This window comes from Triticum aestivum, chromosome 7A (genome assembly GCF_018294505.1).
Source record: "Triticum aestivum cultivar Chinese Spring chromosome 7A, IWGSC CS RefSeq v2.1, whole genome shotgun sequence".
In the NCBI taxonomy this organism is placed as follows: domain Eukaryota; kingdom Viridiplantae; phylum Streptophyta; class Magnoliopsida; order Poales; family Poaceae; genus Triticum; species Triticum aestivum.
The window spans coordinates 39,108,118-39,131,702 of NC_057812.1; the positions used below are offsets into that span (position 1 = coordinate 39,108,118).

A 23,585-nucleotide genomic window follows, 5' to 3' on the forward strand; every position below is an offset into this window, starting at 1 on the left:
TCCCTCCCCCGGTTGTCCTCCTTCGTGGAGACGCTCATTCCCTTGGTTGGAATGGGCAGCGATGGGGGCCCGCGTCCGCCCGTATTATCCCCCCCGGTATCTTCCTTTGAGGGCTCCAGGCAAGGTGCGACCTCGAGCATCTTTTCCAATACCAGATTTTCCAAACCCTTAGGGAGGGGGGCCAAACACCGAATCATCTTTGCCTTTGTTAGCCAGTCCTGGTCAAAAAGTGAACTCTCAGAAATAACTTCACGACGGATAAAAGACAGTGTGTTCGGCCAAAGGATTTCTTACTTGTTCGGCGGCGCGGTTACTGCTCAGGCCCACGTCCTCGATAATATTCGGACACTATACTTGAGGTCCGAAGAATGACTTATACATCTCCTCGTGCGTCAGGCCAAGGAAACTTTGAATGGCACGCGGTCCCTCTGGGTTGAAGTCCCACAAGCGAAGGGGCCGGCGTTTGCAAGGCTGGACTTGACGAACCAGCATAACTTGTATTACCACAGCCAAATTAAAATCTCCCTCGAAGAGATCTCGGATGCGGCTTTGCAGTATAGGCACGTCCTTGGCTGGACCCCAGCTCAGGCCTCTGCTAATCCATGACATCAGTTGTGGTGGGGGGCCCGAGCGGAAAGCGGGGGCAGCCGCCCACTTGGCACTTCTGGGAGCCGTGACATAAAACCACTCCCGTTGCCATAATTCGGACACCTCTGGAAAGGAACCTTTCAGCCACGGAGCTCCTGCCATCTTGCCTATTGATGCACCTCCGCACGCTGCATGTTGCCCCTCGATCATCTTCGGCTTTACTTCAAAGGTCTTGAGCCACAGTCCGAAGTGAGGGGTAATGCGGAGGAAGGCCTCACACACGACAATAAATGTCGAGATGTGGAGAAAGGAGTCCGGAGCTAGATCGTGGAAATCTAGCCCGTAATAGAACATTAAACCCCTGACGAAGGGATCCAGAGTGAGGCCTAGACCTCGGAGGAAGCGGGATATGAACACGACGTTCTTGTTGGGTTCGGGAGTAGGGACGATCTGCCCTCGAGCAGGCAGCCGGTGCGAAACCTCGGCGGTCAGGTATCTGGCCTCCCTCAACTTGTTAATGTCCTCTTCCGTAATGGAGGAGGGCATCCATCGGCCTTGAAGACTGGATCCAGACATAACTGAAGATCCGGAGCACCTAACCTGGGCTTTGGGTGTTAGAACTCGAGGCGGGGGAAGGGTTCGATTGAGCACGGGAGGGAAAAAGTGAAAACCTTGTCCCTTTATAAAGAGGGTGAATATCAAGCGTCCTCTCCGTAGCCGTTTAGGACTTGCCTATAATCTAGGAGTCCTAGACATGGTTTGGTTACCCACGACCGCATTAATGAGAATCCCGTAATTGGGGGAACACGATCTCCGCTTCAACAAGACGTGTCAAGAAATCGCCTCGTGTTATGTGTGGAGAAACGGTTCGAATAATCACCGGGCCATGACATCATGCCATGCTGCCAAAACAAGCCAGCAAATTAGATCTGCGAAAATATTATTCTCTTTACGGTGGAATGTGGAACTTATTTTGCAGGGTCGGACACTATCCTCGTATTCAGATTCTTCTGTGATGTATTCGGAGAAGGAACCCGCCTTGCAATGCCGAAGACAATACTGCACGCCGGACTCATCGTCATTGAAGCCTGGTTCAGGGGCTACTGCGGGAGTCCTGGATTAGGGGGTCTCCGGATAGCCGGATTATGTCCTTTAGCCGGACTGTTGGACTATGAAGATGCAATATTGAAGACTTCGTCTCGTGTCCGGATGGGACTCTACTTGGCGTGGAAGGCAAGCTAGGCAATACGGATATGGATATCTCCTCCTTTGTAACCGACCTTGTGTAACCCTAACCCTCTCCGGTGTCTATATAAACCAGAGAGTTTTAGTCCGTAGGACACAACAACTACAACATACAATCATACCATAGGCTAGCTTCTAGGGTTTAGCCTCTCTGATCTCATGGTAGATCTACTCTTGTACTACCCATATCATCAATATTAATCAAGCAGGACGTAGGGTTTTACCTCCATCGAGAGGGCCCGAACCTGGGTAAAACATCGTCCCCTGCCTCCTGTTACCATCCGGCCTAGACGCACAGTTCGGGACCCCCTACCCGAGATCCGCCGGTTTTGACACCGACAGCCATCAGTGCTGAGACAAGTCAGACTGACTATGACGATTCACGCAAGCACTCTCGTGATTTTGGTTCTTCATCCGGCTCTGGATCTCAGAAGCGCCGGGTGTGAATTCCAAGCACAGCGCTGCCACCCAGGTTCATTCCGAGGCCATCCTTTGAGGCGCCTCGCCCCAACCAGCAGTTTGCACCGCCTAAGCCCTATGGTGGCCCCGCTGCTAATGCTGCTCCACCGCCCAATGTTGTGACATGTTTCAAGTGTGGAGAGCTGGGTCACTATAGTCAAGAGTGTCCCCGGAACAACAACCCTAACCAGTCTGGAAAGTCCGTTGGTCGTGGTAAGCCAGCGGGAAAGACATTCTATGCCAAGCCAGCCACCACTACACGTGGCCATGTCAACTATGTCTCAGCTGAGGAGGCTCATGATGATCCTAACGTTGTCCTTGGTACGCTCCTTTTTAATTGCCATCCGACATCTGTTCTTTTCGATACAGGAGCATCTCATTCATTCATATCTGAGAGCTATGCTCGATTGCATAACACGACATTCTGTGACATGCCCACTTCCATGGTAATTCAAACTCCGGGTTCCAAATGGCAAACCTCTAGAGTAAGCCATGGGAATGAAATTCTTGTCGATAGACTTGTCTTCCTTGCATCCTTAATAGCTCTCAAGTCCTCGGACATAAACATCATCTTGGGTATGGACTGGATGTCAACTCATTATGCTAAGATTGATTGTGCCATTAGAACCGTTCAACTTACTCACCCATCGGGCAAGACAGTCAATGTCTTAACTCGAGTGGCCAAGCGCCAGCTTTACTCCCTAAATGCCAACCCCCTTCCAGACCTTGAAGATATTTCGGTAGTCCGAGACTTCCCAGATGTCTTTCCAAAAGAACTTCCAGGTGTTCCACCTGACAGGGGTGTCGAGTTCGTGATAGACCTTGTTCCAGGAACCGTCCCAATTTCTAGAAGACCCTATAAGATGGCACCCTTAGAACTAGCCGAGCTTAAGAATCAACTCGATGAGTCCTTGAAAAAGGGTTTCATCCGTCCTAGTTCCTCTCCTTGGGCTTGCCCCGTCCTCTTCGTCAAGAAGAAGGATGGAACGGATCGGATGGTTGTAGATTACCGACCTGTCAACTTGGTCACTATCAAGAACAAGTATCCGCTTCCCAGGATCAACGATCTGCATGATCAGCTCGCTGGATCCTCAGTCTTCTCCAAAATGGATTTGACGTTGGGCTACCATCAAATCAAAATCAAAAACAGGGACATTCCCAAAACGGCCTTTGTTACTCGTTATGTCCAATACGAGTACACCATTATGTCCTTCGATTTAACCAATGCCCCAGCCACCTTCTCTCGCTTAATGAACTCGGTCTTCATGGAGTATTTGGATAAATTCGTCGTGGTATACCTCGATGATATACTCATCTACTCAAAGAGTGAGGAAGAACATGCCAAACATCTAAGGATGGTATTGACAAACTTCGAGAGCATTGCCTTTATGCCAAATTCTCCAAGTGTGAATTTTGGTTGCCAGAAGTGACCTATCTAGGCCATGTAATCTCTAGTAAGGGTATTGATGTCAATCCCGAGCGAGTTCAAGCCGTCCTTGATTGGACTCCACCTGAGACGGTCAAGCAAGTTTGGAGCTTCCTTGGCTTAGCGAGCTATTGCCGCCGCTTCGTCGAGAATTTCTCCAAGGTTGCTAAACCTCTAACTGAACTCCTCAAGAAAGATAAAAAGTTCGAGTGGACCCCACAGTGCGAGTTCAGCTTTCAGGAACTGAAAAGACGCCTGACATCTGCTCCCGTACTGGTACCACCAGATTTCTCCAAGGACTTTATTATCTATTGCGACGCCTCACGACAAGGACTAGGTTGCATACTCATGCAAGATCGATAGGTAATTGCCTATGCTTCACGGCAATTACACCCCCATGAGGAAAATTATCCCACACATGATCTAGAGCTTGCAGCTGTAGTCCATGCACTTAAAACTTGGCGACATTACCTTCTCGGTAATCGTTGCGAGATCTTCACCGATCACCAAAGTTTGAAATATATCTTCACCCAACTGGATTTGAATCTCAGGCAAAAATGTTGGGTCGAGTTGATCTCGGATTACGACCTAGGAATAACTTACACCCCGGGCAAAGCCAATGTCATGGCTAATGCGCTAAGTCGTAAATCTTATTGTAACAACCTGATGTTACAACAAAGTCAACCACTTCTCCATGAGGAATTTCCTAAGCTTAACCTTCACATAGTTCCTCGAGGATTCCTATCCACCCTGGTGGCGAAGCCTAACCTTACAGATCAAATTATAGCTGCCCAGAAGCGTGATATGGGCATATCCCGGATTAAGGAAAACATCACTAGCGGAGTTGCTAAATGTTTTTCCATGGATAAGCGAGGTGTTGTCTTCTTCGAGAACCGCTTGGTGGTTCCCAAGAAACAACATCTATGTCAGTTGATTCTTAAGGAAGCTCATCAATCCCCACTCACCATTCATCCCAGTAGTACTAAAATGTATCAAGACCTACGCTAGAGGTTTTGGTGGAGTAGGATGAAGAGAGAAATTTCTCAATACATTGCTAGTTGCGACGTCTATCGTCGTGTTAAAGCAGAGCATCAACGGCCTGCTGGCACCCTTCAACCTTTGGCTATTCCTGAATGGAAATGCGATAAAATCAGTATGGATTTCATTACCGGGTTTCCCAGGACCAAGAGAGGGAATAATGCTATCTTCGTTGTTGTCGATCGTCTTTCCAAAGTAGCCCACTTCCTACATGTTCGTGAGAGTATTACCGCTAGCCAGCTAGCTGACTTATACACCTCCCGAATAGTGTCTCTTCATGGTGTCCCATTGGAAATTAACTCAGACCGTGGGAGTCTCTTCACCTCTCGATTTTGGGAGAGTTTCCAAAATGCTATGGGAACTCGTCTCTCCTTTAGCACCGCCTTCCACCCCCAATCAAGTGGTCAAGTAGAGCGAGTCAATCAAATTATAGAGGATGTGCTCCGAGCTTCTGTCATCTCATTCGGAATGGATTGGGAGAAATGCCTTCCATTCGCGGAGTTCGCTTATAACAATAGTTATCAAGCCAGCTTGGGCAAAGCTCCTTTCGAAGTTCTCTATGGACGAAAATGTCGAGCCTCTTAACTGGTCAGAAACCGGGGAAAGACAACTCTTTGGCCTAGATATGATTCAGGAAGCAGAAGAGTAGGTTCGCGTTATTCGTGAGAAAATGAAAACATCCCAATCTCGTCAAAAGGGCCAATATGACCGCAAACATAAGCTCATGACTTATGAAGTCGGCGAGAAGGATTACCTTCGGGTTACTCCTTTAAAGGGAACCCATCGTTTCGGTATCAAAGGCAAGTTGGCTCCTCGTTACATTGGACCCTTTCGCATTCTTGCCAAACGAGGAGAAGTTGCCTACCAATTGGAACTACCTCCGCATCTTTCCTGAGTTCACGATGTCTTCCACGTTTCTCAACTCAGGCGTTGCTTCGCGGATCCTATCCATGGGGTGGACCACGAAACACTTGATCTCCAAGATAATCTCACATACCGGGAATATCCCGTTCGTATCCTTGATCAAGACGAGCGTACCACTCGACGCCATAACATCAAGTTTCTCAAGGTTCAATGGTCACACCATTCCGAGAAAGAAGCCACTTGGGAAAGGGAGGATCGACTTCGACTTGAGTACCCCACCTTCTTCCCAACGGATCCTAAATCTCGGGACGAGATTCTTTTGAGTGGGGGTGAGTTGTCACACCCTAGCTAGTTCATGCATTAGAGTGTTGCATCATGTCTACTCTTCCAGAAAACTGAAATGGGGATGACAGAACCCCCAGCACCCCCTGGAGACAACTAGGGTTTACTAAAATCTTTTTCAATGAACCTTAAATGCCCTTCTAACATGTTCATCATCTTTGCCTTGGTCTAGAACCTTTGACAAAAATGGTGCACACTTTTCTAGGACATCACAAGGTCATTGGATTAAACCATATGCTATTTGCATTTGGACATTTAAATGCTACTAAATATTTTAAATGTCCAAATAATCCCAAACTGAAATGTTCCATGTTGAATATGTTCTAAACAGTGGGCATGTGCAGTTTGGTGATTTTTGGAAATGCCTAAGTATTTTTAGAAAAACCACAAACTTGCAGAAATAAAGAAAACAAAAAAATAAAAGGGAAACAAACTTACCTGGCAAAGCCACCAGCCAGCCCACCTGGCGGCCCAGCATTGTGCTGGCCCGTGCCAGCCAGTTGCTTCGTCCCCGCCAGGCAGGCAGGGAGGTGACGCCGGCGTGCGTGAGCTCGCCAGCGCGTCAGCTACTTGCCGCCCTCGCCCCTGGACACCTGGGCGAGCTCCACGTCGTCGCCCTGACCGGCAGACACCTCGCTCACTCCACTGCCTCTCTCCCTCGCCCTCTCCCACCATGGCCGACGCTGCCGCGCCCGCGCCACCGTGATAACTGCGTCCGTCGTCGTCCTCGTGCCGCGTCCCCGTGTCCGTTCGCTCCGCCGTCGTCGACTACATCGAGCAGGCCGAGCCCCGAGCGCTTGCCCGCTCTGGAGTCGCCCCCGACCCCATCTCCCCCAACTCCGGCCGCCAAGAACGCCATCGTCACCACGCTCAGCTCCGGCCTTCCCCGAGCCCGCTTCGATGCTTGCTGCAACCGCCATGACCTCTGCTCCGTCCTCCCCCTCTCCGTTAACCCCCTCCTGCATTGTATGCACCGCACCATGTTCACCCACACCCGCCGCCGCCGAGCTCGTCGCCGACGTGACTCCGGCCACCCACCGGCCACACCACCGTGATCAACGCACTCACCGCACTCGCAGAAGCCCATAGCACCTCTCCACGCACCTCGCCATGCCCTGTAGCCTCGGGTTCGACCTCACCCAAGCTCCGGCAGCCGGACAGCTCATCGCTGGTGACGTTTCCGTCCACCCCACTGCCACCACTCGACGCGGCTCACTCCCCGCATCACGTAGATGTGCTTCGCCGTTGTTTGGTCGCCGGAGCATGAAACTCGCACCGCTCTGCCGCGTCTGGCCTTGCCGGCGGCTAAACGCCGGCAAGTTTGACCCTGGTTACCCCCGTGTGGGCCCAGGTTGACTCCCCCTAAGTCTATGACAAGTGGAACCGCTCTCCTAATTAACTTAGATTAGCAGTAACTAAATTTAGTTAGTTAATTAACTACTGACACGCGGGTCCCACTGGTCAGGTTTGACCTAGACCGGCCCTGTTGACCACTGACGTCACCCTGACGCAATAATTCAATTACTGGAATTATTCTTATACAGGAAATTCCAGAAAATATTACAAACTTCAAAAATTCATAACTTTTAATCTGTAACTCCAAATGCAAAGATTTATATATGAAATTTGATTAGAAAAATTCAATCTTTCCATATGTAATGGTTTCATGCATGACAAAACACTTTAACCCTGCTGTTTAGGTGAAACAAGCTAATGCACTTATATGGCTTAAGAACATAAGCTTCCATTTGAATCCTTGATTCAAATGGACTCAAACCAACTTGTTTCACAATGCATTAGCCAGGACACCTCATATTTCCATGTCATAGCATGCATCATATTGTTACATATTGCCATGTGATGATTGTGTTCTGTGGTGTCTTTCGTGGTAGGTTCTGCCTCCGAGGATATTTCCGAGTATCCAACTGAAGGGCGGTACCCTACTACTACTCCATCAGGCAAGCAGCCCCATTGATCATATCGATACAATCCCATGTTCACGCTCCTACTCTCATTTACTGCATTAAGACAACAATGTTTCAAACTGTTGTGTGCTGCGGTAGTTGAACCCTTATCCTCTGCATGACCTGTCATTGCCATAGTAACTAGATGAAACCCACTAGCATGTGTAGGAGTTGATTGAGCCATGTATGTGTTTCCTACCTTGCTATGCCTGCTATGCTTAGAGTTGTGTCAGGTCTGGTTCATCTGGGTGATGGGCTAGAGTGAAATGATTACGTCGGTAATGTGAGGGATGTGTTGAACATGATTTGGTAAAGTTATCGATGAGAGGCCATGTAGGAGTACATGGTGGGTTGTTTCATTGAGACCGTCCCTAAGAACTGAGATCTGTATGTGTGATTTAAGATTCAGCTACTACCACACATTGGGCCCTGAAATATGACCCCGCTCGACTTACTGACCCCTCTCATCCTTTGTCTAGGAGTTGCAACTAGTTTCTGGTGTTTATAGGTTATGTGTTGGCGGCCGTGCGTAGCGCTGACCCCAGGGGTGGGCTATGATGCGGTAGATACACCGTGGCACGGTGTACCGAGTCACCCGTTTGGTGTCTCGAGAACCCTGCACACATCGTTTGGGGCCGTTGAGGACACCCCGGCCAGATTTCCTTGCGGATGGCACCCGAATAGGCGATAAACCTAGACTAGAGACTTGTGTGGTTAGTCAGGTCGTGGTCTACACCCACGTCGGCTTTCGCTTGAAGTCTGCCGAGCACATGTCGTGTGCTAATGCTAAGTGGTGGAAACATGTGTGACGAAGTACACCCCTGCAGAGTATAAAACTATTCGAATAGCCGCGTTCGCGGTAAAGGACTACTTGGTGGCCTATACAGTTCATAGACAAGTTAATGGTTACTACTAAAAGACTCAAGATAAGTGTGAGTACCGAGGATGGCCCTCTCGTAGGATGACGAGGGAGGATCCACGGTGGAGTATTGTGTTGGTGATTAGTGGACTCGTGTGCGAAAACTATTTTACTAGTGGTGTCTCGTAGGATAGCTTAGCCAAGAGTCAAAGCTGGCTTGCTGCATTAACCCCACCACCTTCTTGAGAATGAGCATGTATAGTAGGATCTGTTGTAAGACTTGTTGAGTACCTTTGTACTCATGTTGCTTTAATTACTGTTTTCATACGACAACACCGCCCCCTCCGATGGGTTTTACGTAGACCTCGACGTCGATGAGTAACTTGCCACCCAGGTGGTGATTCTGGCCATGGAGGGCCCTATGTAGATAGACAGGCTTCGTCAAGCCTTCTTTCTTTCTAGTGTCTGTACTCAGACTTATTTGCTTCCGCATGTGCTTGTATGCTTGTATGACTTGAGTGTCACGTCATGTGACCCCTACCTGTATGAACATGTTATGTATGGCTCTCTGCAGCCTTTAAATAAAGTACTTGAGTTGTAGAGTTTTGTTGTGATGCCATGTTGTATTTACACATATCGAGCATATCGTGTGTATGATTGAAATGTTTGGTATGTGTGGGATCCGACAATCTAGTTGTTTATCCTTGGCAGCCTCTCTTATGGGGAAATGTAGTCTAGTGCCTCCTTGAGCCATAGTAGTCCGCTACAGCCCGGTTCACGGGAGTCCTGCTAGCCCAGCACTACTGCTCAGGACACTTGACTGGCCGGCATGTGTTTCACTTCGTTCCTGTGTCTGTCCCTTCGGGGAAATGTCACGCGGTGACATCTGGAGTCCTGTTAGCCCAGTGCTACAGCCCGAATTCACATGCTGTTGACCGACATGCTCGATGTGATTCATGTATGCCTGTCCCCATAGGTTTGTGCCGCTTTGGGTTCACGACTAGCCATGTTGGCCCGGGTTCTCTGTCATATGGATGCTAGCGACACTATCATATACATGAGCCAAAAGGCGCAAATGGTCTCGGGCCATGGTAAGGCGACACCCGTGGGAATACCGTGCGTGAGGCCGCAAAGTGATATGAGGTGTTACCGGCTAGATCGATGTGACTTGGAATCGGGGTCCTGACACCTACCCTCATTGCTTCGGGAGAAACCCTAGGCCCGAGGTCTCAGACCAGGACAATGACGGCATCTTGATGCCATGTTCCCTCTTGGGGCACTGTCCTGGAATTGGATCTAGCTGGAGAGACCCGTGGCTTGCATAGTGGTCATCGGTGTCGCTCGGGTGGCAGCAGTTATGTGGGTGTGCGGCGATGGGGCTGCAGTGAGGTTGTGGTAGTCGTCTCTGCGACGTGTCCGCTTGCCCATCGTGGTCCATTTGCTGTGGTGGAGTTGAAGATGCACGATGGATCCTTGTGGCAATGATGACAAGCGGTGGATGTCCCTTCTCGATGATCCTTCACGGCGCTACCTTGCATAGTGCTCCATTGCTTGTATATTCTTAGATCCGATGTTGCCTTGTTACAGGCGAGTGTGTTCTTCATTTGACAGAATCTTCACGTGGCCTCTTCTGCCTCTACAATGTGTGCCCTGTCGTTTGATGCTTGCGGGGAAGTCGTAGGATCTTATGTGAGGAGAAGTGGTGACGATGACGCCAAGGTGCGACCTCGTCAATGTTTTCTTGGTAGTGGTTTGTGAGGTTTTGCGAGTTGTGTGGTTTTTCACCTGGTTTTCCTCTAATTAACCGGGCAACTATCTTCTTCTTAGTCAATAAAAATGGAAAGTCTTTGCCTCGTTTCAAAAAGAAGATCCGTAAGTGAAGCAATTTCGTTGTGAGAATTATGAGTTGGGAGGCGTGCAACTAATGAATGCTTATGACGCCTGCATAAAGGCGAAGATATCAAATCAAAAGCTGACTATAGAAGAGCACCGCATGTGCTAAACTAGTAGAAGTGCACACAAGCGGTGCAATGCGGTGGATCGGGAGGGCACCTTTATGTGTGCACAACTTCTCAACTCATAAATATCGGTCTCTCCCGAACCTCTTAATTAGTTGCAATTCCTAACAACAATGAACGGATATCGTCTCTACATCCAGAGAGTAGGAAACGTCTGTTGCCTCTATACAATTTGCATAGGCTTGATAGGGCATCGGGAGCTATTTTATGACTAGGTGACCATGTTTTGGGATCAATTTATCTTGTATATCCTCTCGCTTCTATCAATGTGGCATTGTAGTCCTGCAGCCTCGAAGACAAGTGCAGGCACCGCAACCTGTTGCCTGATCACTCTCTGACCTAAGGTACCCACATCCAAAGAATAATATAACTCTGAAGTTACAGAGAAGTCGATGTATTTCCCCTAGGTCAAAGTAGAATAAATAGGTGGATTTTTCAGCGCAAACCTAATTACTAATAGGTTGTAATGGATCATGTAGTTCTATGTTTAATCTCCATATATAAGTCAAATGTCTAATGTTGGAACAACAAACTAGTTTTCCATGTTTAATTACCTCCTTGTTAGTCTTTTTCCAAAAAAAACATTTCCAAGTTCGGGTATGATCATGTGAACATTTTTTTTGAAGGACCAGCGAAGGCTGGTGTTTCATTGATCATAAGCAGGGAGCAGATGACAAAGCGATAAGGTGGAGATCCGAAGATCAAGGAAAATAAGGAAGAAGAAGAACAGAGAGAAAAGAAATCAAGGTGCCACCAGGCACAGGCCACTAGTCTACTCTCCCGGCGGGTCCCCGAAAGGGCTCTGAATTGACTTGATGCCGGCTTGTTGCCAGAGGCTTAGCTCTCTCCTGATCTCGTTGAGAGTGTCTTCCACCTTGGCCTCTTTTGCCCTAAATATACAGTGATTCCTCTCTTGCCAGATCTTCCAAAGGACAAGCATTGCGAGAGACCTGATCGCTTTCCTGTGGGATGGAGGCGTTGCATCTGACATAGCCTTGAACTTGTCAAGAGAGGTTGCGTTGCTGATCCAGGATTCCTGGCCTAGTGCACGACAGCACTTCCATGCAGCAATAGCATTCCAGGTTGCCGCCGTGAGGGGGCAAAGCCAGAACAAATGCTCGGAGTTTTCCAGGTTTCGGAGGCATAACTGACAGAAGTAGTTGTTCAGCCATCCTTGCCGCTGCAACCTATCATTGCACCAGAGCCGGTTTTGGTGGAGCAGTCAGGCAAAGATCTTCAGCTTTGCAGGCGCGCGGGTGTTCCATATCAGCTCGCGACACTGAGTCTGCACAGAGCCTTGGAACTGGGTGCGGTAGGCAGAGTGAGTCGTGTACTGACCGGATGCTTCAATCTTCCAGGCGATTTGGTCTTGGTTGGCTTCCTAGAGATGGTACGATTGCAGCCGGCGGTGTAAGTTGAGCATGTCATGTGCTATAGAACTGACGTCGCCGTGCGCTAGGTCAGAAACCCAGTGGTCTTCAAGAAGTGTCTGCGCCACCGATCTGTTCTTTCTTTTGGAGTGTTTGAAGAGGTTGGGGTGGAGGATCTTCAGCGGAAGCGCATCGATCCAAGCCGTGTGCCAGAAGCTAGCCATCTTGCCATTGCCTATAGTCACCTTTGTTGCCGCACTAAAGAGGGCGTGATCGGAGGCATCGCATGGCAGTTCTGTTCCTGCCCATGGGCGCTCCGGGCTTTTCCAGGTGTGCCAGAGCCAGCGAAGGCGGAGAGCACGGCTGAACTTGGACAGGTCGAGGATGCCAAGGCCTCCGTGCTCGATCGGGGAGCAGACCCGAGCCCAGTTCACTTTGCAGCTGCCGCCGGTGAGCTCCTGATCGTGTCCCTAGAGGAAGCGACGTCTGCATTTGTCTATTTCTTTCAGCAGCTTCACTGGGATTTTGAGGGCCGTAAGGGCAAACATTGGCATGGTGGTGAGGAAGCATCTGACGAGGACTCTGCGCCTGGCCATGGAGAGCATTTTCCCTTTCCAGCCCGCTAATCTAGCCCGAATTCTATCTAGTATGAAGTGAAGATGCACTAGCCTAAGCCGGCCAATTGTGAGTGGAAGCCCCAGGTATCTGGTCGAGAATTGCGCGATCGGACCCCCAAAAGACTGGAGCATCGTGCTAACGTCGACGTCGTAACAGCAAATCGGAGATGCCGTAGACTTGGTGTTGTTTATCTTCAGGCCCGTAGCATCGCCGAAGCTCTCAAGCATATCCATAAGGTAGTCAATCTCCTCTCTAATGGGGTTCGCGAAGATGATGACATCGTCTGCATATAAGCTAACCCTAAATTTGATCTCCCTGCCTGGCACTGGCGTAATATGTAGTTCTTCTTCAGCCGCTTTGAGGAGGCGATGGATGGGATCGATCGCAAGGATGAACAGGAGCGGCGATAGGGGGTCGCCCTGCCGTAGGCCGCGACGGCGCATGATGGATTTTCCATGGACGCCATTGAGGAGGAAGGCCAACGATGAGGTGGCGAGCAGCATGGTGATCCAATCCCGCCATCTCGCACTAAAACCTAGGTTCACCATGAGCTCAAGCAGATATTCCCACGAAACGTTATCGAAGGCCCTGGAGATGTCTAACTTGAGGAGCACGGCCGGCGTCTTTTTCCGGTGCAGAGCTTTCACACAATTTTGGACGTAGACAAAACTGTCATGAAGACATCTTGTTTTCAAAAAAGTTGTCTGGGCCGGCGATATGATGCGTTGGACGATTGGGGCGAGCCTGATCGACAGCACTTTGGAGACTAGCTTAGCGATAGAGTGAATCAGGCTAATCGGACGGTAGTGGTTGATGTCGTTCGCGTCGTCTTTCTTGGGGATTAGGGCTACGATTGCAGAGTTGAGAAAGCCAAAATTGTTGCCCGCCAGGTTGTAGAATTGATTGAAGGCCTGCATGACGTCTACTTTGATAATCTGCCAGCACGATCGGAAGAATGTGCCGTTGAAGCCATCTGGCCCGGGGGATTTCTCTGCCGGAGATGCCTGAATCGCCGCCCACACCTCTTCTTCAGAAAAGGGGTTATCCAGCCCACCACCTTGGATTGTGGGCATGTGGATTTGGCCCCAGTTAATCGTAGACGAGCGCTGTTTTGTAGCCCCCAGGATGTTGTCGTAGTGGTTGTGAATTGCTGCTTCTTTGTCGCTGTGCGCCGTGACTACTGTATCATTGACCTTCAGAGAGTGAATGAAGTTGTTTCTCTTCCGCGAGCAGATTTTTGCCATGAAGAACTTTGTTCGGGCGTCGCCGGAGCGTAGCCAGGTGAGCCTGGAGGCCTGCCTCTTCCTGCATCCCTCGATCGCTGCCAGCCCCAGCAATCTGAGCTTGAGGCTCCTGCGCAGGTCGCGTTCGGCCGACGAGAGCTGGCGCCTTTCCTGGGCCTCGTCGAGGCACAAGATGACCTCGGAGGCCATATGGAATTGCAGCTTTGCATCACCGAAGAGGCCCTGGCTCCAAATCCGTAGGTCTTTGGCCGTACGAGCAAGCTTGACGTGAAGGCGGGTGAATGCGCACGAGGCAGCCACTGGCCGCGCCCAGGTCGCGGTCACCGTCTCCGTGAAGCGCGGGAAGCGCGGCCAGAAGGACTCGAACTTGAAGCATTTGCGCCAGCGGGGTCCCGCCGCATCGGACAGCACCAGCGGGCAATGGTCGGAGCAGGCAATGGGGGCGGCCATGAGCATGGTTAGGGGAAAAAGGGTTTCCCATGGTACGTTGTAGAAGAATTTGTCGATGCCCACTAAGGTTGGATTGTCGCGCTCGTTGCTCCAGGTGTACCTACGGTTGCTGCATTTGAGTTGCCGAAGACCCGCTCTGTCAATGGCCGCCCTGAAGCGGCCCATCAGCCTTCTGTTGAGGTTGAGGTTGTTCTTCTCCCTTGCCTCGTAGATTTGTTTGAAATCACCGCAGATTATCCAAGGTTCAGACATGGGCGGGGCCGTGCTCAAGATCTCAGCGAGAAAAACCTCTTTGATTACGTCGTCGTTTGGTCCGTAGACCGTGGTTAGCCAACAGGGTGTGTGGCCTCTAGCTACGGTGACCCTGATCGTGACAGCAAATTGGCCAACAGCATGGGTGACGACATCTACAAGATCTTTGTTCCATAGGATGGCAATGCCACCGCGCGTGCCGATGGAGGGCATTACGGCGCAGCCCTGCAGTGTTTGTCCACCAATTTCACGGACGAGGGCTGGCGACCAAACGTCTATCTTGGTCTCTTGCAAGCACAGAATGGCGGTCCGGTGAGCAGCAACTACTTCTCTAACTGCTTCTCTCTTCGCCGGCGAATTCAAACCACGTACGTTCCAGCTCATGATCGGGGGGGAGTGAAGTTCGTCATTCATCGGGACACTGATGGTTTTCTCCGGCGACTACAAACACTAAAGGCGAATAGGTACACCATCCAGCTCTCCGGGGGACGCCGTCGACCACCAATAGGCCCCAAACCACGACGGCGACGGACCGGCCTCAGCCTTGCACTGTTACATGAAAGAAGCAAACCTAACTCCGACCAGCCGAGTGCTGGCCATCGCCGGAAACTACTGCTACAGCTACAACACAGATTGGTTCCTAACATAACTAAACCATGGCCTCCTCGGTGACTCCTTCCGGCCCGTTGAGGCCAGCAGCGATACGCAGAGCGTCCTTGCCCAGCCTGGTGAGCTTGGCGATGACGGCGATATCTTCGTCGGACAGAGGCTCATCGAACCTGCGCACGAGCGCCTCCGCAGCCTTCTTCATCATCTTCTCTTTCGGGCCAAGGAGGCCGAGCCCCTGGACCAGGCGGAGCGAGCCGCGCTGCGCCACGGGCACCTTGCAGTTCTAGGCCACCTAACGCACGCTCTGACACGGCGGGGGAACTGACGTAGCTCGGACCTTGGGTGGAGCAGAGCTATGCTTGGATGGCGGTTGGGCGAGCAGGGGGTCGGCTTGTCGCAGAAGAGGCGTCGCGGTGCAGCAGATGATTCTGCAATCTCCAGGTGTTGAACTTGTTGCGTCACCTCGCCCAGCTGGACGGCAACCGTGGCCACGGTCGTGGGCATCTGGCAGCTGAGGAGGGCCGGGTTGTGGCATGCTCCAGAGAGCGTGGGGCTGAATGCGTTCGGCATCTCCACTGCTTCTATGCCCCTCCTCTTGCTTGCGCCCTCATCGAAGTCAAGGGGCACGGCCGTCGATGCCGCGATCATCTCGTCGAGCTGGGCCGCGACGACGTCCCCGGAGAGCAGGGGCGGGGATGGCCTTGTCAGTCGTGGCAAAGAACTCGTCGACGCCGTCGGGGGCAGGTGCACGTGCGGGAGGAGTAGGCGTGGGCACGTGCACCTGACTTGCCAGTCGCTGGCTGCCGCTCTTCTTCTTGTTTGGGTATGCCTTGCCGGACGAACGGTCACGGCCGCCATACTGGTCATGGTTTCTTGAGCTTCCAGGGCGGCGGGTGGGGGTGGGGGGAGCGGCTGCGCCGGTGCACTCTGCCGGTGGCCCCATCCGCTCCTGACGAGGCGTTGGAGCCGCACCCGCGCCCAAGCAGCGCGTCCTTCCAGGAGCGCCGGCCACCGCCACCGCCGTCTCCCGTCCCCTCATCGTCACGACGGGGGCCACCACGGGGAAGGCCACGGCAGCCCGTGTCCACCACCGGCGCGCGCTGCAGGCGACGATGGCGCTCCTCCATCTTGTCGTCCTCCACATGCATGACCCAAGTGCCCGTGTAGGTGCGTGGCAAGCTGTCGTCGTGGTCGGAGTCGGAGGAGGGCAGGCCGCTTTGAGCTGAGTGGGAGGAGCGAGGAGAGCAGGGGGACCAATCCTCCACCCTGTCGACATGGATGAGGAGGTCGTAGCGCTCGGCGCCGGGCGGCAGGGCGACACGCCGATCGGGCGGCGAGTGGCCCTCCATCTCTTCGACCCGGTCGGCGCCCTGAGGTAGCTTCTAGTAGGTGTGCCGGGTGGGGATGAACGCCATGTCCCAGACCCACACCCAGCAAGCGAAGCTTTTGGTGTGGTCGCGCTCCAGCGTGCGGCTGTCAAGCCTGTCGATGCGCACCTTGTCTCCGAACACCTCGTGGACGCCCTCCAGGGTCCGGTACTGCTGAGGCAGATGCTCGATGACGCAACGGACATGGAGGTTGAAGATGCCATGGCCAGCATGGTCGTTTTCGCCCCAGGGCGCGATGTTGAAGTTGACGCCGTCGACGCGCAGGGAGCCGCGGCGCACCGCGTTGTCATGGTGGGCAGCCTGGGTGAAGATGACGAAGAAGTCTTCTGGGTTGTGCGCCGTCTCCCGCAAGTGGTGCGGTGGGACGCACAGCTGTGCCTCAAAAGCGCGGCCCACCGCCATGGGCGAGGTGGCGTAGATTCCGTCGGCCGCGCGCAGCGTGACAGTGTGGCGTCGAAGGAAGAAGATGCTCTGCTCGATGGCTGGGGTGGACTCGCCGACCTTGTGGCTTGCGCGGGGACGCCTGGCCGGGTCGACCAGGCTGAGCTCAGCCATGCCGGCAGTCGTCGGGGATGGAGGTACCAGCGGTGGTGGAGGTGGGGTGGGGAAACGAAGGCGAGAGTGGACCGAGGAGCGAGGAGGGAGCGGACCTAACCTATTGGAGGCAGGACCGCCATGGCCGTTTCGTGGATTTTGGGGGCACTCTCTGGCAAAATGGCCGCAGAGCTCACAGATCACGCAGCGGAGAGGGTCGCGGCAGTCCTTTCTACGGTGGTGCTTGCTGAGGCAGCGAAAACAGCGGCCGCGGAAACGTCTTAAGAAAGCCTCTCGGCCACCCACCGCATTGAAGTCCGGCCGCCGGTCCGAGCACAGAGTCGCGCTCTTCTTTGAAGGAACCGGCGAATCCAGGGTTGCCTTGCGGCTTTTGCGCGAGGAAACCTCGGTCCGGTCACCGTCCATTCCTGAAGGGGAATGGTCGGCCAATGGGGATGGGACGACGACGATGGATTGAAGGCGTCGGGCTGCGGGGTGGGGGCTGAGATCCATCGGGTCTTCCGAGGTAGGCGCCATAGAGCAGTCTCCCCGCAGCAGCAGGCGCGGCGGGGCCGCCGGATCCGGCATTGAAGACGCGTCATGGCCCGGGATCTCGGGCGGGGATGGAGCAGGGGGCGCCGGGGAGACCCGCGGGTCGGTGCCAGGAGCAGGGTGGCCATGCAGATCGAAGGCGGAAGCGGGGCGGTGGGGCGGCGCGCCCATGCTGGGCGCGGGGTGGTGGCCGCTGCGGCCGGAGCGGCCAGCGGCGCAGGGAGGGGAGGGTGGCTACCTAGCAGCAGGGAGTACTTGCGCTCCTCGGTCGACTGATCTCCTCATGTGAGCATTTTTTCTGTTGAGAAATATATTGGGTCTGTTTTGTGCAAGTTCTAGCATGTTTAACTAGAAGAGTGATTTGCTTTTCATAAGACAACCATTCAGGCTGAAACAGGGACTTGAAAGGAGAGATGGATCTGGATGTACACCATGAAACCGAGGACCTCCAACCAACTCAGCACAACATGATACAGTACCCTGGTTTCAACTACACTGTCAGGCTAGCCATCATGTGTCCATTATATGCAATATGTTGGTTTATGTTTGGGCGGTGTGCAACCAATGAGTACCTATGACATGGAAAGTATATATAGCTTTATCACACATAAAGGTGAAGATAAAATCAATATTGACGAGTACACAAGCCATGCAATGCGGTGGGCCAGCGAGGCACCCTTCATGTCACCGGCCGGTTCCCATCCGAACCGATAAATATCGGCCTCTTCCGTGCCTCTCAGTTCCAAATCCTAGCAACGGCGGAAGGTGATTGTCCTTATATACACAAAGCAAAACGTGCATATCTATATGATCAGTTTCATAGGCTTGAAATGCACCGGGGGATGGAGTGGTGGCGTTGGGTTTTTTTACAGCAATCGGTTGCGTAGACTTGGAAGGCACCGGGAATTATTTCACGGCAAGAAGATCTTGGGACACCACAAGGCTTTTCACTCCATCTTGTCCCTCGCGTATACTCGGCAACTTTATACCTTTGCGGTCCAGCAGCAGCGGGAAGCGAGTACGGGCTTCGCCTCATGTCCTGTAGTTACTTTCTGGCATGGGACACGCACATCTGGACCTGAGGCTGGGAGCACATGGAAGAGGATGATGATATGGATAGGCTATCTTACTTCCCTTTCTCTAGCCACAAGCATTTCTGCGACCTGAGAAGCTTCCTTAGCCGTACTGGATGGCCCTCTGGCTTCACTGGCTCATAGTGCAGGGGAGCCAACCACACAAAGGGATCAAGAGATCACCTTCATGCCTTCCACATACGTTGGGTGATGGAGTGCAGCCAACCAGCTGCTGTACAGATCAGGCAAGAGGATGCACGAACCAACCGTATGCAACATCTGTCACAGTAGGGGATTGCTACCAGATGCCATCACCACTTTGTAAGATGCTTCATATGACAAGCTTGGAATAGTTATAGCCACATTTCATATTTCATATGACATCTTGTAAGAACGGTTGGAGAACAAGGCACTTCACAGATACTTATTTCATATGACAGTTCAGAAAATAGTTATACACAAGTTAAAAGGAACACAACGAGCTGATGGCAAACACTCTATTTTTATTGAATTGATGATACTATATGCATCAAACCGTTTGTATGGGAGAAGGGGACGATGAGCAAACTACAAGGACTAAAAGGGTGCATCAAAGCATGAACCACCCATGGAGACAATGATCTTGGGGAGAGAAAGAAGCATCGCAAGCACGACTATCAGTTCAATGTAAACAAATACAAAAAACCAGTCCCCAATTTGATCAGGCTCGCCCCCTCCGCGAATCATCTAAGGGGGGCGATATGTATCGAATGTAAGACAACGCAAATGGAAAAGGCATTGTTTATTACAGGCCTAAAAATACCACTCACGCTCCGACGCAGGCATCCTCCTCTCCCTCCGTTATTCCAAGCTTCTGGGCACGAGACCTTCAAGTGTGGTGTTTGTTCTTTGCCATCAACGATGACAGAACCTCGACGAGTGTGCGATCTTACAGGCTCTTGGCTGCGGCAATGACGCTCTCCGCGGTGATGCCGTACTCCTTGTAGATCTTCGGGGCAGGAGCGCTGGCGCCGAACTTGTCGATGCCGATGGTCTTGCCCTTGGATCCAACGTACTTTTGCCATCCGAGGGTAGAGCCAGCCTCAATGCTGATCCTTGCGGTGACAGCCTCAGGGAGCACGCTCTCCTTGTATTCATCTGACTGCTCGTCGAAAAGCTCCCAGCAGACAAATGACACAACGCGGACAGTCTTCCCCTCCTTCGTCAACTCTTCGGCAGCCTTCACAGCAATCTCTACCTCAGAACCAGTGCTCATTATGATGAAGTCAGGCTTGTTGTCGGTCGAGTTGTCAGAGATAGTGTATCCACCCTTCGCAACGCCCTCAATTGAGGTACCAGGCAGATGAGGAAGCTTTTGCCTGGAGAGAGCCAGAATAGATGGCCTCTTCCTGTTGAGGACAGCCACCTTGTATGCCCCGGCAGTCTCCTTGCCATCAGCAGGACGGAACATCAGCATGTTTGGCATCGCACGGAAGCTCACCAAGTGCTCAATGGGTTGATGGGTCGGACCATCTTCTCCCAGACCAATAGAGTCATGGGTCATGACATAGATAACTCCAGCTTCAGACAAGGCTGAGATCCTCATGGCACCTCTCATGTAGTCGGTGAAAACAAAGAAAGTTGCACAGTATGGAATGAGCCCTGGGGTGTGCAGCGCAATGCCGTTGCAAATGGCGCCCATTCCGTGCTCCCTGACTCCAAAGCGGACATTGCGCTCCTCAGGGGTATCCTTCTGGAAGTCGCCAAACATCTTAAGCAATGTCATGTTGGAGGATGCAAGATCAGCACTACCTCCAATAAGACCAGGCACAACTTTAGCAAGTGCATTCAAGCATTGCTGGGAGAGATTCCTGGTGGCATCTGCAGGGCTCTCGGTTGTGTATTGCTGGACAAATCAAACAATCTACCATCAGTGATCTCATTGTTTACATATCAGCTAAAGTATCACAAGTAAACATGGCAAACCACTTACAGGAAGAGCATCGGCCCAGCCAGCGGGCAACTCTCCTGTAATGATACTTTTCAAGGTGGCGGCATCTTCTGGGTACTTCTGCTCGTACTGTGCAAACTTAGCATCCCAGTCAGCCTCAAGAGCGGCACCTTGGGGAATATGGCGGCTCCAGTGGCTGCACAACAGTTCAGGCAAAAAGAAATGATAAGCTGGACACCAAGCAGGTTCACCACCCTCATTCAGATAACCAATACACACAATAGACAAACCTCTTGACATCCTCAGGCACAAAGAATGGCTCATATGGCCATCCAAGGTTTGCCCTGGTCGCTTCGACCTCGCTGGTGCCCAATGCAGCTCCGTGCACAGCGTATGAGTTGGCCTTGTTGGGAGATCCAAAACCGATTGTGGTAGTCACCTAAAAAGGGCAAAATCTTGGGTAAATATGATGAACTGTACAACAACAACAACAAAACAGAGATGATTCTTCATCAGATAATAAAAGAAAGTAACCTTGATCATTGTGGGCTTGTCGGTAACTGATTTTGCTTCCTGGATGGCTTTACGGATCTCGTCATAACCATCGTTGCCATTCTTAACCCAGAGTGTGTGCCACCCAAGAGCCTCAAAGCGGCCACTCACATCCTCTGTAAAAGCAATCTCTGTGTCTCCGTCAATGGAGATGTGGTTGTCATCATAGAAAACAATTAGCTTGCCAAGACCCCAATGCCCAGCCAAGGAGCAAGCTTCAGTCAAGATACCCTCCATGTTGCACCCATCTCCCACAATACAGTACCTATAGAAAATTGCATACTAGGTTAACGTACTGCACCACTCAAACTAAACGGAAGACAACAACGTCAGAATATTACGTGTAGTGGTCAACGATTTCACTGTCAGGCTTGTTGAAACGAGCGGCCAGGTGCTTCTCAGCAAGCGCCAACCCGACGGCATTCGCGATACCCTGACCAAGAGGACCTGCATAAGCCAAGCAAAAGGGAAAATTAGTCTCATGCTCCGGCATGGCAGGTCAGAGTTGTTGTGAGCTCAGCTGAGATGGACAGACCAGTGGTGACTTCAACTCCAGGAGTCTCGAAGTTCTCGGGGTGGCCCGGGGTGGAGCTTCCCCACTGCCTGAACTGCTTCAGGTCCTCTTCCTGCGGCAGAACAGGGGACACGGTTACAACAAGATCAGTGGCGCCATAAGAGGTAAATCGGCCATGTTAAACACCTAAGCAGATTACTCCAGGTTTAAGAAACTACTGTACTAAACATGAGTGATGAATCCAAGGTGCACAATCTGAGCTTCCAACAAAATTTTGACAGGAACTATAAATTTAACGAAACAGATCTCTGACAGCTGGACAAAGGTAGGGCGTTTTCTACTATGACAGGATCGACCCAAGAAAAATAGCAGTCAGGATCTGGCCTTTCGACTGTTTCACCAAACAAAGATCCAACTTTGCACAAACCTACTCCCGATTTCGCCGCCCCAACTAACAGAAATCGGCGGCACAGATGACAGGACAGGAAAGGGAGAAAAAAATAACAGACGCAAGAATCGCGGGCCGCGGCGAGGCGAAGCAGAGGACGGGGAGAGGGTTACCTTGACGGCGTCGTAGCCGGCGAGGTGGAGGAGGGCGTACTGGAGCATGCAGCCGTGGCCGGCGGAGAGGACGAAGCGGTCGCGGTTGAACCAGTAGGGGTTCTTGGGGTTGTAGCGCATGACCTCGTCGTAGAGGATATGGCCCATGGGCGCGCACCCCATGGGCAGGCCGGGGTGGCCGGACACGGCCTTCTCGACGGCGTCGATGGCCAGGAACCGGATCGCGTTGACCGACTTGTCGAGCAGCTCGCCCGTGGCGGCCGCCTCGACGGTCTCGACGGCCGCGGAGGCGCGCACCCGCTGGGTGCCGCTCCTGCGGGAGGAGGAGGCGGCGGCGGCCGCCGCGGCCCGGCGCGCCGGGAGCGGCGAGCGGAGGGCGCGGCCGGCGAGCGAGCTGAGGCGGAAGCCCAGGCGCTCGGCCGGGGCCGCCGCCGGGGAGGAGGGGGCGGCGCCCGCGCGGGCCGCGATGGTGGCGTGCGCGGCGGCGACGGAGTGCGCTGCCATGGCGGTGTGTGGCGGAGGACGGCGGAGATGGCGAGGTGGGTGGGGTGGGGTGGGACGGGGGGTAGGGGGGATGGCCGAGGGGTTATGTATAGATTTCCAGGTGCGTTTTGGGGGGCTCGTTGGGGTGGGGTAGAGGGAGAGGATGGCTGTGGGGTTTTCTGTGGACTTGGTGCATGGGCCGTGGACCGTAGTCTCAATCCTAAGCCGCCGGTGGCTGATGTAAGCAAGATATTATTGTTAATTAATAATCAGCCTTTCCCTCAAAAAAAAATTAATAATCAGCCTGATACCCTCAAAAAAATTAATAATCAGCCTGATTAGTGTGACATGTCATGTTGATTTGAATAAAATGAGTAAAAAAATATAAGTTGGTAGCACAATAGATTTTAAATAATCTCCTTTTATAGAGCATCTACAACCGGACTCACTTTCCCTAAACGTCTAGCCGGACGGCCGAGACGTCATCCGCGATGTAGGTCGTGCAGACACGTCTGGACATGTCCACCATGTCGACAGCCCAGTTTGGTAAGTACGACTCAGTACGATCCACATATACCCCGCATCGGACCAAACCCTAGCCCTCACTCTTACCGCTCTACTCCACTCCAATCCAGTTCCCATTCCTCCCGTC

The 23,585-nt window shown here is 52.2% G+C and overlaps 1 protein-coding gene across 1 annotated transcript; it reads right to left on the reverse strand.

Moving 5' to 3' along the window:
• Positions 1-19,515: 19,515 nt before the first annotated feature.
• On the reverse strand, positions 19,516-23,005 carry LOC123150036 (transketolase, chloroplastic). Its single transcript, XM_044569836.1, has 7 exons — positions 22,451-23,005; positions 21,911-22,001; positions 21,717-21,822; positions 21,358-21,640; positions 21,114-21,262; positions 20,866-21,019; positions 19,516-20,778 (listed from the first exon to the last, which is right to left on the reverse strand). Exons 1-7 carry the CDS (start codon positions 22,952-22,954, stop codon positions 19,822-19,824), a joined length of 2,244 nt encoding a protein of 747 aa, XP_044425771.1. The 5' UTR covers positions 22,955-23,005; the 3' UTR covers positions 19,516-19,821.
• Positions 23,006-23,585: the final 580 nt, after the last annotated feature.

Coding starts and splice junctions, on each gene's coding strand:
- LOC123150036 (XM_044569836.1), bottom strand. CDS start 22,954: ATGGCAGCGCACTCCGTCGCCGCCGCGCACGCCACCATCGCGGCCCGC. Junction 21,823..21,910: donor TGGAGTTGAAGTCACCACTG/GTCTGTCCATCT, acceptor TGGCTTATGCAG/GTCCTCTTGGTCAGGGTATC. Junction 20,779..20,865: donor GCTGGGCCGATGCTCTTCCT/GTAAGTGGTTTG, acceptor TGATTTGTCCAG/CAATACACAACCGAGAGCCC.